Raw genomic sequence first — 18,542 nt, 5'->3', positions numbered from 1 at the left:
TATCAGTATGTATTTATAATTGTCATTAAGGGGTAATAAAATTGATGGTTTGTCGTTTTGCTTACCATAACTTGTTAGAGGTATGCAGCAAAATTCTCAGGAATTGTACCTTTTTATCAACATTGATTTCATCAAGAACTACTTCAATATACTTTTCTACTCTAAAAGAAATACATAGAGAGATAGAGAGTTAAAAAAAGTCATTGGTCAGTTTGCTGAGTGTTTGTAGAGAATCCAGCCCCTCTTCTGTAGTTCTGCAGCCTTCCATTGCCCCTAGGCCCTCACCCCCACCCCTCTCCATTTTCCCTAGCAACACACAAAACCAGCAGAATACATTTCTACTTCACCTGTGGCCTTTCAATATCATCGGAACTCCCTTTAGGAATTTAAAAACTGTTTGATCAGAGTTCTGTCATGACCCCTAGCAACCACAGAAAGTAGAGTATGAAAAGTATAGTCACCTCTTCCAGTAGCTAAAATCTTTCTTTTTGTTTTGATAATAATGTAGTTTCATATTACTAGTATATTTCATTCATGTAAAAAAAACATTGACCCTTCACGGCAGGCTTGAAATTAAGAAGTACTGCATCAGAAGGAAAAATTTTCATAAACTTAATTGTGTACAGACTTCTGTAATGGAACAATACCGTCTCTGAGACAAGGCTCAAGTTTGTCAGCAGGAGACCTGTCACCTTTGCTCCAAAAGTAAGAAAATAGGATGTATTGATGTGGTGATTATTCTGTACTGCATCCAGACTGCTTTACCATTATCTGAACTGGTCAAGCAGCTTGAATTAAGAACAAAAATATCCTTAATCAGCCGGCCGTATTGTGTACATAGACTACATTTCCTTATGAATAAATATCCATCACTTTGCGCTAAATGAATATTGTTGTTTTGTATAATTTTTCATTTTTATGGCGACTGGTGTTCCTGTAGATAACTGATGATTCAGAGCAAAGTTATTGGTGATGATGATGGTGATAATAGTGAAAGTACATGTAGTTACTTTGACGTTAGCTTCGGTACATATAGAAGCAATAGCAGATTTCTCCCTTTCCTTGGGCATTATCACTCTGCTATCGGTTACTGTAAATAAAACGTGGCATGTATCAGTCACCATACTCTTTTGAAATGAGGAATATTTACTTTTCTTCCGTTATGCACATTAAAGTTTTGTGTTTTCTTATTAGGTCACAATTATATGGTCTAAGTGTGAAGGAATATTAGGGTATTTACATCATCCATTGAAATACTTAAAAAGGATTGGTGTATCATAAGGTGAAGATGAGTGATTGTGAACTCGGAAGGGATTTTGGGGTGTATGTCGAAATCTGCAAGAACACTTTGCAACAAGAGTATAGTAGAATGACTAAAAGTATGTTTCATTTTGAGTTGCACGATCAGTAGACTGTCGTTCATACACACATCAATCACACATTGAAGCGAAAGCACACACACACACAAAAACCACCAGTGTGACGAGGGCAAATTTGACTTAAAATGAATAATTTAATCAGCAACTCTATAAGCAAATGTCACTTACACATAAAATCTATTTCAGGCACAGCGTAGCCGTCAAGTATTCTAAACACATCCCGTCAGCGCAACCGATGCACCAACCCAACCTCTTTGTAGTCCCATAGCATTTAGCGTTATTCACAACCGCGACTGCAGCATTCATTCACACCTGTGCAAACGGCCTTATCTTCGGATCTGATTCGTTCTGCTCGTACGAAAGGAAGTTATGCCAAGCCCTCAGAAATTGGTTGTAAAATCAGGTGATAAAAATCCCCACGCTGAAAATCTATCCCTACGTTGTTGGCCGGAAGTGTAAATTAGTCATACTTATCAACCATATAGCACTTTTATTTTAAACTAAGCATATTTCACACAGCCACACGTTATTGCTCACACACCGTTCGCTCACACCGCACAACACGTACACGCTACCAAGCATCCATATCAAAAATTAGCGCGCGCAATTCAAACTAACTTCTCAAGATCATGGCGCTTTGGCGATCATTGGTCAACCAGTAGCATTGCATACGAATGAAGAACATGAAGAAAGGAGTTTCCGGTCATCCTGTATCACGGATCATAATGTATCTTCATTTCCGTAATATTCTATAAAGCACTCCCCATGGCCGAATGGAAGCTACTCTTTTTTTTTTTTCAATAGAGAAGGCAGCATTGCCGCCATTTTGTCTCAGAGTTTGACAGGAGTGTGTGTCTCTGTAACCTCCTCGCGAAAATGTACATAATCATAACGTAAACAACAATAGCTCATCGCTGTTTAGACCAAACGAAGTGAGTAAATGCATCCATAATACAATACTTTGCAAAAAGGCACCCAAGATAATTATGTACATTCATACCAAGATGAAATGGCGAGTTTGCAAGATAACGACATCTTTCTTCATGGAGAGGACACTGATAGATACAGCGACAAAAAGCGCGAACATCGGTAACAAATCTGAATCGCTGAAATGAAATTTCGGAGGAGTAACAATTTATCAGCATAACCTACAATTACAGCGTGAATGTTTCAGCTATGCAGACATTATTGTCTTAGAGCGAGCAATCATCGTATTTATTTTTATGAGAAGTAAATTACACTGTATCTACCAGTGTAATTTTTGGTGCCACAAAACGTTTCAAAAAGAAAATAAAGAAGAATTAGAGTTCACGACCTTTCCATGACTCCAGGAATAAATATCATATTTCAAGTACTATCATAGATGGAATGAAATTCAATCCTCGATGAAATGATTATAGATTATCAATACTGAAAGTTTGATTAAAAGATAATGAAGAATTCTTGCTAATATACTGTCGACATACAAAGGTGAAAAATTTAAAGTAATGCTCACCACGTAAGCTTGGTCATGAGATGAAACAGCGACAGGTTTTTTTTTTTCACATGTTTCAAGTAAGATTGCATGATAATTTGTCATAGAAAAAGTGAGACATCGTACAATTCAAACATATGACATGATATCAACAATATGTAACAAAAAAAAGTTTGCATTAACAAAGTGTGAATTACGTCCGCCAATTCATTACAGTCAAGTCGAATGTATGATAAGCAGCAAAATAATTACGGTAAACCTAATTTGAACCTACGCATCAGACGTGAGTTCATCTCAAACACTTTAAAACTGAACATAATATTGTCAAAATCTAGAAAAGCTCTTAAACAGCAAATTGATTAGTCATACTATTGATGATCGCAACGATCAATTTACTGAATGTAGTTTATAGCTGATAATGTGCAAACTATGATCCATCGGACACAGCGATAGTCCCAAGAACAAAAGATTTCAAAATGTAACTTTTTACACAGAAAAAAAAATGGATCACAAGTTCTTTTCAAGTTTTAGTATTCTTCGTTCTCCCCTTCATCAGCCGCGTCATCCGTCGAATCGAGTCCGACTTCTTCGTAGTCCCTTTCGAGGGCGGCCAGATCTTCCCTAGCCTCGGCAAACTCTCCCTCCTCCATACCTTCTCCCACGTACCAGTGGACGAAGGCACGCTTGGCGTACATCAGGTCGAACTTGTGGTCCAGACGAGCCCAGGCCTCGGCGATGGCCGTGGTGTTGCTCAGCATGCACACGGCACGCTGGACCTTGGCCAGATCGCCACCGGGCACGACGGTTGGCGGCTGGTAGTTGATGCCGACCTTGAAACCTGTTGGGCACCAGTCGACGAACTGGATGGTGCGCTTGGTCTTGATGGTAGCGATGGCGGCGTTGACATCCTTGGGGACGACATCACCACGGTACAGGAGACAGCAGGCCATGTACTTGCCGTGACGAGGATCACACTTCACCATCTGGTTAACAGGCTCAAACAAAGAATTTGTAATCTCGGCCACACTTAGCTGCTCATGGTAGGCCTTCTCGGCAGAGATGACGGGAGCGTAGGTGGCCAATGGGAAGTGGATACGTGGGTACGGCACCAAGTTGGTTTGGAATTCCGTCAGGTCGACATTGAGAGCGCCGTCGAATCGAAGCGAAGCAGTAATGGAAGAAACGATTTGCCCAATGAGACGGTTCAGGTTGGTGTAGGTGGGGCGCTCGATGTCGAGGTTGCGACGACAGATGTCGTAGATGGCCTCGTTGTCGACCATGAAGGCACAGTCGGAGTGCTCGAGAGTGGTGTGGGTGGTCAAGACAGAGTTGTATGGCTCGACCACTGCTGTGGAGACCTGAGGGGCGGGGTAGATGGCGAACTCGAGCTTGGACTTCTTTCCGTAGTCAACGGAGAGACGCTCCATGAGCAGGGATGAGAAGCCGGAGCCGGTGCCACCGCCGAAGCTGTGGAAGATGAGGAATCCCTGAAGACCGGTGCACTGGTCAGCCTGTTGTTAGAGAAACAAGGGGAACAGCAGATTGAGTACCAGAACATTTCTCCAACAGAAGCATTGCATCTTGCGACAAGACGTGCTGTGAACGCTAAACGTTATTTTTTTTATAAACATTTTTATTTTTCTTCCATGACGCCAGCCCGAAGCAGGTTCGTACCAATTAAGACCAACTCACCAACTTCCTGATCTTGTCCAGGACTTGGTCAACGATCTCCTTGCCGACGGTGTAGTGACCACGGGCGTAGTTGTTGGCGGCATCCTCCTTGCCAGTGATCAGCTGCTCAGGATGGAAGAGCTGGCGGTAGGCCCCCGTTCGAACCTCATCTAGGCAAAATGGAAACAATGTTTATAATATCAGAGTGACCTATTCGTCACGCAATTAATAGTGGGACAAACACACACACAGACACAAATACAAAGGCACGAACAGAGAAACATATATACATACACAATGACGTCCTGTCAACACATGAGAACAAAACGGATATCGTGGATTCAGGTATCTCCCCATGATCGCGGTTCCATATGACATCCCCTCCTTTTTATATCATGTCAGTTGGCTTGGGCCATCGCTTTTCGGGGTCATCGCTGCTCATTTAAGCAGAGGTATTGATGAGGTTAGAAAGCAGGAAGGAGATTGACTCAATACTTAATTATGCAGCGTCGACATCACATGTTTGTCTTAACTTACGGTGCTTGTCTGTAACCGAGTTGGTCAATATCCTATGTAAAATGAACGTCATCTACGCATCATCCATGGATATTGCCTTTGTACTCCTTTTGCTTTCAAGTGGAAGTTCATAATAGGGAGGTGGAATTATATCTCTTCCACCTCCTTGGTCAATAGTCATCGGCTTGGAAAGAGGTTTTACACGAGTGGCTTAGTTTAACAGCGTTATGACGCTGTACCCATTGTGCCTTCTCAAGAGCTTTTTGGATAGGAACTTCTCACATACTTGTAATGGTACTTAGTTTATTTGCATTAATCCATGGACTTGGTTAGATTCATTCACGGAGAGGCACGGATGAGTTCACATGGTCGTGACATTTCGATTGTGTGGTTTGCTTCAACCACGATTCCGAATTCAGTTTAAAGGGAACGTATAGTTCTGGTTGAGCCCTAACTTCAGGTTTGTAACATTTTTGGGTGAGATGATGAGAAACCTCTTGTGAAATATGAAAGAGCATGTAATTCCAAGAGGAATTCAATGTTTCTTTGATGAAAATTGGTTTTGAAATGGCCGAGATACCCAAAAAATAGCAATCCTAATAAAAGGTGGGACCCACCTATTATTATGATCGCTTTATTTTACTTTGTTTTTGAATGTCTCAGCCATTCCAAAACCGATTTTCATCAACTAAATTTTGAATTCGTTATTTCATAACGGGTTTCATGGTATCTTACAAAAAGTTAAAAGCCTAATCCTCGCCTCCATCAATACTGTATCATCCCTTTAATACAATATCATTCATTTCCTGATGTATATTACCGTCCTAACAACGGCCGATAAGACTGATATGCCCAGCTAAAATCATGCAACGCTTGAAGCAGGGAGAAGAATCGTCTCCACGCTCAAGTTGACTGCACGAGTGTTTTGACAACAGCGAAGGAGCCGACAGTCTCCTTTACGTAAATGTGACTATGTTGTCGTGGCCGTGATAGTCTTCCAGTAGTCTCCCATTCAAGCGCATACATAATTTATTTTTCACTAAGCTATACTTTCATATATGACATATGAATTCATGAGGCAAAATTTATCTCTTTCCTCTGGCTCATACGGTTTAAGAGTTGTAATGACTTGGCTTTGGTAAGGGTGAAATTAACTTAATTGACGACAAGAAGATTGACAATATATTAATCATCATTTATATTACGGTAATATTATGATGATTATATTTTCAAATTTAAGGGAGAGCTGTGAGGAAATTCACATGGCCGGTTTATTTATTATGCAATCATGTTTCAAGAAAACAAGCACTGGGATTCCATAATTTTCGAATTTTTGTTTGGTTTATTAAATCGTTACTGCTTTGTTTTATTGGCGATCTTTATCAAATCAATTTGATCACAGAACGGAGTTTGCCTTTAAACATTGATTTCAAAGTCAGGAATTGTATTCACCACGCATATCACAGGGAATGTAAGGCAGGGACAAAATTAATATGCCTATAGCTGTACTATATTGTGACCAATATGATTCGCGATAGTTTTTAACCATAACGTATGTCTCGAGAACATTTAAGCGGTCGTTATAGGCGCTGAAAAACGTGTGATTGTGTTTATTTGGGTGTTTGTTTTTGTACGGCAGCAGTAATTTTGAAGCACTGGAACAGAACAGTATTGGAAATTATTTGAAGAGATGTGTGACGCAGTGTCACTGCAGTGATCGGGCATACGTATAAACGGGCAGTACTTGGAGTAGATAACATGACATGTTCGTTTGTTTGTTTGTTTGTTTTGGGTAGTGAAACAGATAAGAAAACCTCTGTCTAGTCTAGAACCAGCCCAGGGTGATCATGAATAAAAATGGTAGTAGTAAGAATGATAATGCTCATAATGATAATGATAATGACAATGACAAGACTAAGAGGAAGAAAAAGAAGAAGAACCACAGCTACAAAAACGACAACGACTGATACAAAAGGCTTGTTTCCAAATTTTGTTTGTCTTATATGTGAAGTGACTATAGAGCTGGTGATAAGTTAGTACTTGTAGCCTTTAACAAAGACTACGCCTACTTATTTTATGCTCAGTGGGATACTCTGCGGGATTAACCTCAATTTAGAGAAAATGGTCTTCATTATGGCTTGATGTGAGCGCTAATTGGTTTAAAGGAACTCGTAAGTAGGAACTTAACACCCACTGTCTATAGAAGGCAATGCAAGGAAAGTGGTGACGGCGATATTACATCGGACTGTACAGAGACCATACGTCCAGACAGAAGTTGTTTGTATCGCCTTCACTGCATGAGCGATAGCTCATTTGTGTGGATACCATACGGATTTGGAAAAGGTGTATGTTACACTTCCTGAGTTACAGGAAATAGACTATGGGATTTTTTTCTTTATTGTTTGTGCTTCAGTTTTCTCCGTTAGCAGAGACGTCCATTTAAATGGGGAGTCAACCAAACATGGATTCAACGAGTTACCAATGCAGAAAATGTAGTGAAACAGTCAAAGTCGGATATGAATGATATACACCAAGTGATGTGGATGGATCAGTATAGGCCTATAGTGTAATATGAACGGAGTTATGACTTGCGGTGAACCCCTTTTTTTCACCCCCAAAGGAAACCCGGAAGAGCCTCTCACATGCATGAATGAAAGTTTGGAGTGATGCGATCATCATCTCATCTTCGCTATTAATCATCATCAAGCGCACGAGGAGGAACGGTCGGGAGAAATACGACCAGCGCCCGGAACATAATTTCACCCAACAGACTCAGCAACATAACATGCCTTTACCAGCATTGCATTATATTCGGGCTGTTATTGACCTTGACGAATCTGTTATCTCATATTCGTTCGACAGACGATCACATTTCGCATTCCTGATGCGTGAAAAAGGATGCCCCGTCGCTAATCGTCATTGGCAAATGATTTCGACCTCAGATATCACCTATCAAGCTATAACCGGTTGAAGAGCTGATATAAGTCATCACTTAAGAAGTATTGATGAAGGTCGCTATATAGTCACTCCGATGTCTGTTTAACTAGTCACCATCTTCCGATTCTGCGTATAGATGTTGATGCGAATGATTCGCTTCTTAAAAGCGTTGCAGTCCGTTTTGTAGCCAGATGGGCGTACTGAGGTCCGTGAGCTTATGGGAGGGGTTGTCACTTCAGCTTTTGTGTGAACATCTCCCGGCTAGCGGCCTCAACGTTTTGACTCGGGCTTTACTCTATCTTGTAGGCCTACCATTTACAAGCGTGAATGTCTCCCTCTGTTCGACGTGATTATTAAGAGCAATCATAATTCAGCTCTTCTTCCAGTAAAATTGCACTTTCTTTCTTTCTTGTTTTACCTAAACGTGTTTACGTTTACTTTTAAATGAAGGAAAAAGGGTGCAATCACTCCAAACGAACGAGACACTTCCATCAGACTCGAAATTCGAACGGAGAAAGTTACCGGGGAAACAAGTTTCAATGTTTTCAACCACTTCTGTCTTTGTCGAATATAAGGTATGCGGAGTTTTACTCTAAGGTCACACACTTCTCTGCATAATAACCGGAAGTCATGTGAAAGGAGAACTCAGTGAACACTTTCAGTGCTCACAGCTAGGAACATCGGTTGTTATAGACCATAGTGTCACAAAATAATGTGCTTTTGTTCCTAGACAGTCAAGTGGATCTTGTGAGAACGTGTGCCTTTAAATACTCGTGATTGTTTCATAAGTGCGATGATTGCGAAAATAATTATCGCTCAGGATGTGGCGTAATCTACATAGAAAACACAGAAATGTGGGAATGAAGGTTGAAGCTATTATACAGGCATCCTCATCACCTTAAGGTGCAATAGCCCCCCCCCCCCCCCAACGTTAAAGGCGGCTCCTCGAAAGTTCTGTAGAATGGAATTTTACAGAATGAGTAACCACAGAATCTGGTACGCGGTATCAGGTATTCTTTCTATCTCTGTTTTTCAGACGTGGTCGTGACAAATAAAACGCGGTGACACATGATTTGGGGGCACATCGCAAGAAGAAAGATGTCGTAATGAGGATTGGGCAGGAGGGGTGTAAAGAGTCTACCCATTACCCCCCGTGTCATCCTCGGCGTATACTCGGGCTCTTGGTGATGAAGTGCATTGGTATGCTAGGAATCCAGGAGCACTACACCAGCACGGACAACGACGGGGAGACACGCGATGTATTTTATAACGACTGATTATCCCCATGGCACGCGTCGGGCATCAATTATCATTTTGAGTTCTCATTTTTTGTTTCTTTTTGTTTGGTGAGTCTAACTTGTTTTCCCCCTCCGTTTCATATCAGATAAGATAATGCCGACTGTTGGGAGACCAAAATGACTTTATTGAATTGTGTTTACTTCGAATTTTGACGGGCGATCTCTCTCCTTTGCGGAGAAAAGCAATAAAGTTATTTCCCCCCAACCTCACTTTTTTTTTTCTCATATGTTGGATAAGATCTGCTCGCCTGTCTAACAGTGTCTGCCTGTCTCTCCCTCTCTTCCTCTCTCCCTCCCCCTTTTCCCTCTCTTTCCCCTTTCTGTCTCAAGCTGCACTCCCCTTTGATGAGTCTCAAAGAGAGTAGTCTAGATGTTGCTCTGGACGATTCATACCGTCCCCTCTTTCTCTCTCTCGCGCGCGCACGATTAAACTCATCATCTTGTTTTCACACCACAACAAGGTTGTGTTTCTCCACAATTTGGAACAATATATCTTCTCCATCTCTCCCCCTTGTCCTCTTTCTGAGCTTCTCTGCCAACATCTTTTTATTCTTCTCGTGCATCCACCTAAATACTCTATCACATATCTATTATCTCTTCTTCTTCTTCTTCTTCTTCATTGTTGTCGTCCATTTTTGTTTTTTTCTTCATCCTCCTTCCTCATCCTTGCGTTCCTATAATACCTCACGGTCAAATTCAAAATAGATGTATAATATGTCTTCTTGCATGCTATCTACAATGTCATCAGTGCATTTCGCTCAAACGGTACCTGTCGTCATCGAGAAGTTCGACAGTTCCTCAGACCGGGTATTTCATTATCGAATGTCGGGGGAAGTTGTAAGGATAAAAGAGCGCGGAGGATATTCGGTGGTCTGTGCTGATATGGATAGTCGCGCATTCGTTGGCATTGCTTAGCATGGCGTTTCCGCCCCTCACATGTTATGTCGAGAGACGAGTCCTAGGCATCAACATGGATTATTCACATCGCTCTTCCCTCTGGGGTTTTAAAGGGTATCACGCTATCACTTAAGATTATGAAAGAATGTCATTGTATGGTTTACTGCCATCAGACGGGTAAATACATATTTCTCTCAGCGTTTTTTTTTTTTTTTTTTTTTTGGGGGGGGGGGTACATAAAAGCGCTATCCTGTATCAATGAACATTCGCAGGGAATTTCAGTAATCTAAAATTTGTCTGGCAAATATTATGATAAACCATCACATTACCATCTCATTAGTTTTGCCGATGTTCCAAAATAGATTAAATGGACTCGGCTGGTTGCTGTTTAGGTGGATATGTATCAACAACTACTAAAACAGTACGTTATATGTGTATCGCTTATTTTCTTTTTTTTTAAATTATAGACATAATTCACGAGACGATTGTTGTTTTAGTTTTGAAGATATAGCGTTGAAATCATGCATTATGTAAGAAAAATTACGATAATAGAACTTCATAGGATTGTATCATGTTTGATATCATCATAGATTGCGTGTTTTATAGATAATTGAAGAAAAAAATGGATATAGGTGGATATTATAATAGATACATTAGGTATACAAAGTATAATAGTGGCAGCCAATAAGACAATCAATCCTAACGTCAACTTAGCACATTGAAGTAATCGTTGAGGGCGGTGTTTTTTTTCTCATCTCACCAATGACAGTGGGTTCGAGGTCGACGAAGATAGCACGCGGCACGTGCTTCCCGGACCCGGTCTCGCTGAAGAAAGTACAGAAGGCCTCGTCCGGAGCCTTCACGCCCTTGTCCGTCGGTAGGTAGCCGTCGGGCTGGATGCCGTGCTCCAGACAGTACAGCTCCCAGCAGGCGTTGCCAATTTGGCATCCGGCCTGGCCCACGTGGACGGAGATGCACTCGCGCTGTGAGAAGGAAAAGATTGACGTAGAGATAATTTGTATCAGAAAACAATAACAAAAAAATTAACCACGAAAACAACAAATGACTGCGGAGGACGGCAGAAAGAGAGAGAGAGAGAGAGAGAGAGAGAGAGAGAGAGGGGGGGGGGGGGGGGGGGGGGGGGGTAGGGATTTCAACACAAGCGGTCACTCGTGCTGAGATCCGGCAAAGCTCACTCAACAAACAAACAAACAAATAAATAATCAATCAAACTTATTTTATAATCTGTCATTGGATGCAATGAACATATGTTATCAAGCACTTTACAGGACCAATGGACGGGGGTACATGGCAATGAGGAAAAAAAAGTGTCATACGGTACATGATAAAGGGGAACAATAACCGCAGCCAGCTAGGGGACTCGAACTGAGGACCTCAATTTAACAGTCTGTTGTCATATGTCCACTGAGCCACAGCACCTCGCGATCCACTTATCAAATATAAACAATAACCTACTTTATACAATCTTTGTAAGGAAATCAAAGCAGCTAGCACAAACACATAATATATTGCGTATACGCCTAAGCATTAATTAAAAAAGCATCGTGACCTGGTAGCGTGTACTTTCTCTTGTTCCGATACCCTGGATAACTTGTAGTAATTGCATTCTGCAGCAATTTCTTGGAACATGATTAGTATCTACTACTACAACGTCTGAAAATAAAAATCGAGATATAGCGTAAGCATGCAGACCAAGTGCAGACAGTGTGTAATTGAGGCACTTCAAACATGTTCAGTACGTGCCTGGACCATTTTCAGTCGTGCACATCAAAACCAACTGGTCACATCCTGGTTTGAGGTCTTTGACTCAGTTTCATTTCTAGGACCAGTCCAAAGCTTTGTGTAAGCAGAAAAAAAAAGAAGAAAATCTTGGATTTATTCCAAACTATTTTTTTTTCTTCAGTTCGGGGGAAATCACATGAAAGTATTACAATCCATAACTCCCTTTTCTCACACATACAAACTAAAATGACATATTCTGTGTATATAACAGTACAACAAACTCACGTAAGAAGTGACTTGTATTCTGACCTTCTGATATTAAAGAAAACTTCGAACTTCAAAGGTCCTAAGTTTAAAAACGTAAACTTGAACTTGCAGGCCTACTACAGGGCTTCCGCAGAATTTAGAGCCTTTACCCCAAACACTACACAGAGCTTATGACAATCTTGCTTCTGTTTACTGGTTTTTGGCCTAAATTGTCCCTAGAACATTGTTAGAATTTCATTTTCATACTTTTTTGTTTTTGTTCTTTGTTTGCGAGTGTTTGCATATTAATCATCAAAAGTTTAAGTTAGTTGATTTAGTTCAAGAACATTACTTTAACCACTGACCATGCTGACTGTTAAAAATCGATTTGTTTTGTTGGTACTTCTTGTCAATACTAGCAATTTGAGTAGGCCTACTTTGTCGTAAGATATTATTCAAAAAGACATTTTGAAACTTCATAGTAGGATATCATAATCAATGGAAATTTCGCTATCATCATTTCAAATGCCGAAGTCTGTGATGAAATGCGCGGGACTGAAGCTGCAACTCATCAAATTGAGATGAGTTGGAATCTAGTCAAATGTGGTATTGTGTTCACGATTTTTGTGCGGCTTTTATACAATAAGAAATGCACGAGAAATTCAGCTGTCCTTTTTCTACCGTCTAGTTCCTGTAACAGCTCATGCCTTTTTACTTGCATATTTTGTATCTGTAAAGACGGGGTTGGGTCCTGATCTAGATAACGTATTCCTTGCCGGACGCGCTCCCCAGTGAAAAAAGAAGACAAAAACTATTGAGTGCATTAATGTCAGACTTTCGATAATGTCGATAAAACTCTTCTCAATGAAAACCAAGACGAGATATGAGGCACAATTACGGTGACATTGGTATAATAATAATAATAATAATAATAATAATAATAATAATAATAATAATAATAATAAGGTCTTATTTATCCAGGGTAGCCTCTTCAGTGTTGCCACTGCTCTACCAGAGCCATAGAAATGGCATGGCTTCCACAAGCTTTTACCAAGAATTATGTTTTTTGTTCCACCTGATCTTTTGTTGTTGCATGTTTTTGTAATCTCTTGGTCAACTGGTATGGCTTAATTGCTATTAAAGTATAATGTAACTAATTTTGGGTACCATGATTGGAACGGGGTCCTCACCTTCCATTGGAGGGGCAATTGATTGCCATAGCGGTAAATTCACTGCGGCTTTTTTTGTTCTTTTAGTTGCCTTGCAAACTCATTAAAATACTTATAGGGCTGCCAGATGAATTATATAAAAGACAATTTAGGTTCCTCATCAAGCCACATTGACCTCCAGTCTGACAGAGATGGCGAAGACAATGAAAAACAAGTAGTGCTAATTGACATGCAGCAAATGATCGCCATAGCACGTGACTGAACATCAGTATGTAGCAGGGAGAAGAGACAGATCTAATTGGTGCTTGATCGCAAAAATAAGCTTCAACATCTACATTAGATGTAGAAGTAGCGGAGGTACGAAATCTTTGGTAGATACATGTATGTCTTATTACAACGCGTCGCGGAAGAACCCTTGAAACAACACAATGTGCCGTCTTTTCCGATGTCGTTATTAACTGACAGCGATTTCGACTTGTTTTTGCTACCAAACTCTTCATAAAGGTACAAAATTACATCAATTAAGCTGGACTTACTGTTTTAATTCCGAGAACGGTTTCACGTCCGATCCTGGACGCTTCATCAGCTCGTCTGATTTGATGGCGGGAAGGCGTCACGAGCTGATGAAGCGTTCAGGATCGGACGTGAAACCGTTCTCGGAATTAAAACAGTAAGTCCAGATGATTTGATTTAATTTGGTACCTTTATCAAACGTTACCTGGATGAATCAGAACTTACACCATGTTGTCAAACTCTTCATAATGGATAAGTATACATAATCGACATCATACAAATTCGACGAAATAATTCTGATTTCGGTCATTTTGAAAGTGCAATTAAGTTATTACCTCTGAGAGCTGGTAAGTAACTGTTTATAGTTTGACGCATCAAGTGGCATGATTGGGTTCCAGTAAGCAATGAAATAACTTGTAGGCCTATCCCGGTTTCCTGTCTTGCTATACGCCGCATCTTTTCGGTTTTCTCTCCCAGTATTCCAACAGCCAGCGTATTATCTCATAAAGATCCTTGACTCCAGTTTGACCCTCCATTCCTCTAATCATCGTTAAACTTTATATCGACAGAGCATTATGCTTTTACTGTTTACTATGCTCGTCATGTGCTCTCAGAATTTGTAATATTGAAGCAAATAGACAAAACACAGGTGTTACTGACAGCAAGGAGTTCGAGTCAGATAGAGTTGAACTGACATCAACTCGTTTTCCCCAATTGAACAGACACTATTTCTAGTTTGACGATTGATGACAACACAAGCTGAATTATGCATTCGAACAATAGACGGTTGACTGGTATGAAACTTTCACAATACTTAGTACAAAAGCTTAGAGAATTAGTATTTAGTACTAAAGTTTATAGTAAGGAAAAAGCAATTAAAGGAATAATTGCTGAGGAATTTTGAAAGCCATACATGATTAATACTGCACACGGTCACATCTAATTACAAGCACTGGAAAAAGAGTGTGGTCAGTCCTATATAATCAAAGAATTAGGCACTTTAAATGTCAATTCCTTACCGGATGCCCAACTTTCATTTTGAGTTGACACACAGCGGGTGATATGGAAAACGACAAGAGCTGACTCGTTGCAGCTATACCCGTAGGGGAACAATATTATGTTCAAGTTGTCGAAATGAACGGAAAAGTGCTGTCAATGGCTGTGCAACCTGTCAATCACTACCTGTCAGAGACAAGTGTCACAAAAGGTCAGAGCCGTGTCAGAAATCAGGTCATCAAAATGAGCGACAGTCGATGACCATCAGGAAAATAATTCACCAGTCAGATATGGTTTCTCGGCATGTCGATCCACTTGAGATGCGTCCTATCGTGGAGCCACAATGGTCCTAAATCATGGAGTTACAGCACATGGAGCAGCCATGGTCCTATCAAACGCAGTCGATCGAGAATCATAGCCTTCCGTGTGTTGAAAATATGAAAGACACTCCCCCATCACCATCCTCTCTGTGTTGTTATTGTTGTTGGGCTTTTTTTCATGGTATATACAAGTGTAGTGTAGTCTATTCTTATCCTATGGATATTAACGTTCTGTCATAAAAGTGTAGGGGGAAACGAAAACGCCTTCCTCACACTGGGGTGTCACACTCATAAACCGAGCCACCTGGGTCCGCACGAATTAATCGACCGTTCTGGTTTAATCACGGATGTTGAACAGAATAAGCAGAATCTTAGTGGTGGATAAAGAGAAGGGATAGATGAATTATGAAAAGCAGCAATAAGTGAGGTTAACGTGTTTTCCAGAGATGAATTTCACAGTTCTGTGCCTTTCATGCATGCCTTTGGAGAGGGTTCGGTTCGGCCCTTACTAATATGCCCAAATTGGTGTTTCGCTTTTAAAATGTTAAAATTATCATAATCAAGACATGCTTATTGAAAAATATTCAGAAGAATAATACTTGCAAGATTCCCTGCAGTATTTGGCCTCTTTGCAGAAGGCCATTTATCTCTTTGCCTTAAAACGAAAACAGTTTTTATCTCTTTGTTATCTCCGTATTAAAATAATTCATCTCGTCTTATCTCATTTAAACAAATGTAAAACCGAAATGCTTCAACGAATGAAAACATCAAGACAGAAGAGATTACTAATGACCAAGTTGTGATATTGAAAATAAAGCAGACACATACATAAATATTATTCCAAACAAATTTTCTCCCTAATTTGCGAATAAGAATGACCAGCTGGGTTACTTCTGTTATTTCGGAGAAATCATTCGGAGAAATCAAATATTTACGCAAAGTATCGGTCGATATCAAGACGACCTGCAAACTCCTTAAAAAAGGTAACTTCAAAATTACCTCTCTGAGTAATTTCTGAGTGAATAATTAGTATGGCCTATGAAGAAATGGAGAAGAAAAATTGGGGTAATTTTCATAAGTGACCACACAGTCTTATTACTATAATATGCTTTGCATAAACCATTTTGAGAGCGTACGATCTTACTCGCGTCGGTTCACTGGGCGTGTTTCCGTTGTGAACACAATTATCTTGTCCCGGATGGCCCCCTACACCTGTGTTACCTTTGGGTCGGTGCATCACTCGGCCCGGTCATATTAAAGACGGAAGCCTCTAACACCCCGTCTGGGGGCAATGCGAGAATCCAATAATTGATGTTGCTATACCTGTCTACCAGCTGGATGCGGAGTACCGCGTAATTGGCAGCGGCCGTCCTCTTCTGGGACGGGGAAGGAGGTGTGAACGCGTAAGCGCACGAGTTGTCGTGTTTCGCGAGATTTCGAAGCATCTGCACTATAGCAATAATGTACACCCTGTTAAAGAGGAATTCGTGGTCCGGACCATTCAAAACTTAGTCTGATAAAATAGGGAGCAACTTTATACGTACAAGAGTAAAAATTTGATCAAAATCGGATATAAATTAGGGAAAATATGAAATTGTGATGTTTCACAAATTCTTTCAAAACATAATCGAACATTTGATGTCATTACGCAAATAAGTGATATGATGACGTCATTACTTCACAATTTTCCATCGATCGTGTAAAAAAAAACCCACAAAACAAAACAGACATACATTTAAATGTGTATATCATAAGAGAGTATAAAGCTTAAAAGTAATCCTGGCTGAATAAGTTCAAAATAATCAGTCAGATATATTGGGATTTGATACTGGAGAGGGGGCCCCTCCCCAACTCAACTTGTCATTGTTGGTATCGAATTTGCATCAACAGAAAACAAAACAAAACAAAACAAAACAAAACAAAACAAAACAAAACAAAACAAAACAAACAAAGAAGCAGATGAGCCCTCCCTGTTCCATTTCTTAACATAAATACAAATTGTTATTTTCATCAGTCGTCATTTGTCGTTCTTAGTGCATCACTCGATCAGCATACGAACAGGCATCGAACGCGGATGCTATCCTTTCGCGCCCGGTATGAAGTGACCCATCTTACTGTCAACAAACCCCTGGTAAGGAGAAAGTAAAAGGATCCGTAACGCATCAGTGACGGATGCGCGTGTTGTGTGCGTCATCTCGCCATTACGATACATACACGCGTCTGTTCCGCTTTGTCACGGAGGGGAATAACAGAGCACGCTGTGATTCGACGAAAGAAAAGCGAAGCCTTTACCATAAACTTGCGGCGACCCACCCTGGAGCAATATAGGAACACGCGACTGCATGGGGTAGTAAAGCGCAGTGGATAAGGGGATACCATGTAGAAGACTATTTCAGTACAACGATCTGATGATGACGTCATTTCATGGAAAGGCATTAGGATCTCTGCTTGTGACTCAGAGTTCGCAATGATAAAAAAACAATGATACTTTTAACCGGTTATCATCACGATAGAAGGTGGAGCGAGGATGAGGTCGTTTTTGTCAAGGTTTTTGAGCTGGTATGAGGCGGTTCCCGAGAAGCGGGGATACGGGTGGGGTGTTTGCAATTAATACTTAATGATTGGTTGTTGGTATTGGATTTCACATAGTTTAATTTCTACCTGTGTCTCTATCGTTTTTAGTAACCAGCTATAAATCCTCACGTTTCCCCAATGATATCTTTTGCATATCATATTGTTATCGTGTTTGATTCTTGTCTGAACTGCAAGTGTACATCCTCGTGTGATGAGCGCATTTCCAATACTTTACTCAGTGCAAACAACTTTCTCTCCTGTTTACACTCCCTATACACTTCCAGAGCGATAAACAAAAGGCTGCTATTTGATATGCTCTTATTGTGAAAACAATTGAAATAGGAGAAATTCGATATCGCTGAGAGACAAGAAGAGCTTATTTCGCTGATTCACAAGGTTTGCAACCCTATCCTCATTTGGAGCTGCAGATGGTAAATTGGCGACATAATATTGTAGACGGCGCAATATCTTAGCTTTCATGATATCAGAGTTTAGACATGACTATTATGACATGAAAACATTATAATCTATATCTATACCTATGTGATTTATATCTATATCTATATCTATATCTGTATCTATATCTATATTTATATCTATATCTATATCTATATCTGTATCTGTATCTATATCTATATCTATATCTATATCTATATCTGTATCTACATCTATATCTAAATCTATATATCTATATCTATATCTATATCTATATCTATATCTATATCTACATCTATATTTATATCTATATCTGTATCTGTATCTATATCTTTATCTATATCTATATCTATATCTATATCTTTATCTATACA

General features: G+C 40.1%; 1 protein-coding gene across 1 annotated transcript in view; it reads right to left on the bottom strand.

The window, feature by feature from the left end:
- Nucleotides 1-1,523: 1,523 nt before the first annotated feature.
- The window catches only part of LOC139709140 (tubulin alpha-3 chain-like), a 32,791-nt gene continuing 15,772 nt past the window's right edge, over nucleotides 1,524-18,542 (bottom strand). Inside the window, exons 2-4 of the mRNA XM_071621100.1 lie at nucleotides 10,933-11,155; nucleotides 4,546-4,694; nucleotides 1,524-4,364 (exon numbers count right to left, since the gene is read on the bottom strand). Coding sequence (XP_071477201.1) covers nucleotides 3,381-4,364; nucleotides 4,546-4,694; nucleotides 10,933-11,155 — 1,356 coding nt within the window. The 3' untranslated portion in view covers nucleotides 1,524-3,380. The remainder of the gene's footprint in view (nucleotides 4,365-4,545; nucleotides 4,695-10,932; nucleotides 11,156-18,542) is intronic.

The sequence above is a fragment of the Diadema antillarum genome, unplaced genomic scaffold (assembly GCF_040938485.1).
Source record: "Diadema antillarum isolate AM-2024a unplaced genomic scaffold, OU_Dant_1.0 seq00001410_RagTag, whole genome shotgun sequence".
Lineage (NCBI taxonomy): Eukaryota > Metazoa > Echinodermata > Echinoidea > Diadematoida > Diadematidae > Diadema > Diadema antillarum.
The sequence above is the reverse complement of the archived record's forward strand: the minus strand, read 5'-3'. Positions and strand labels throughout refer to the sequence as shown.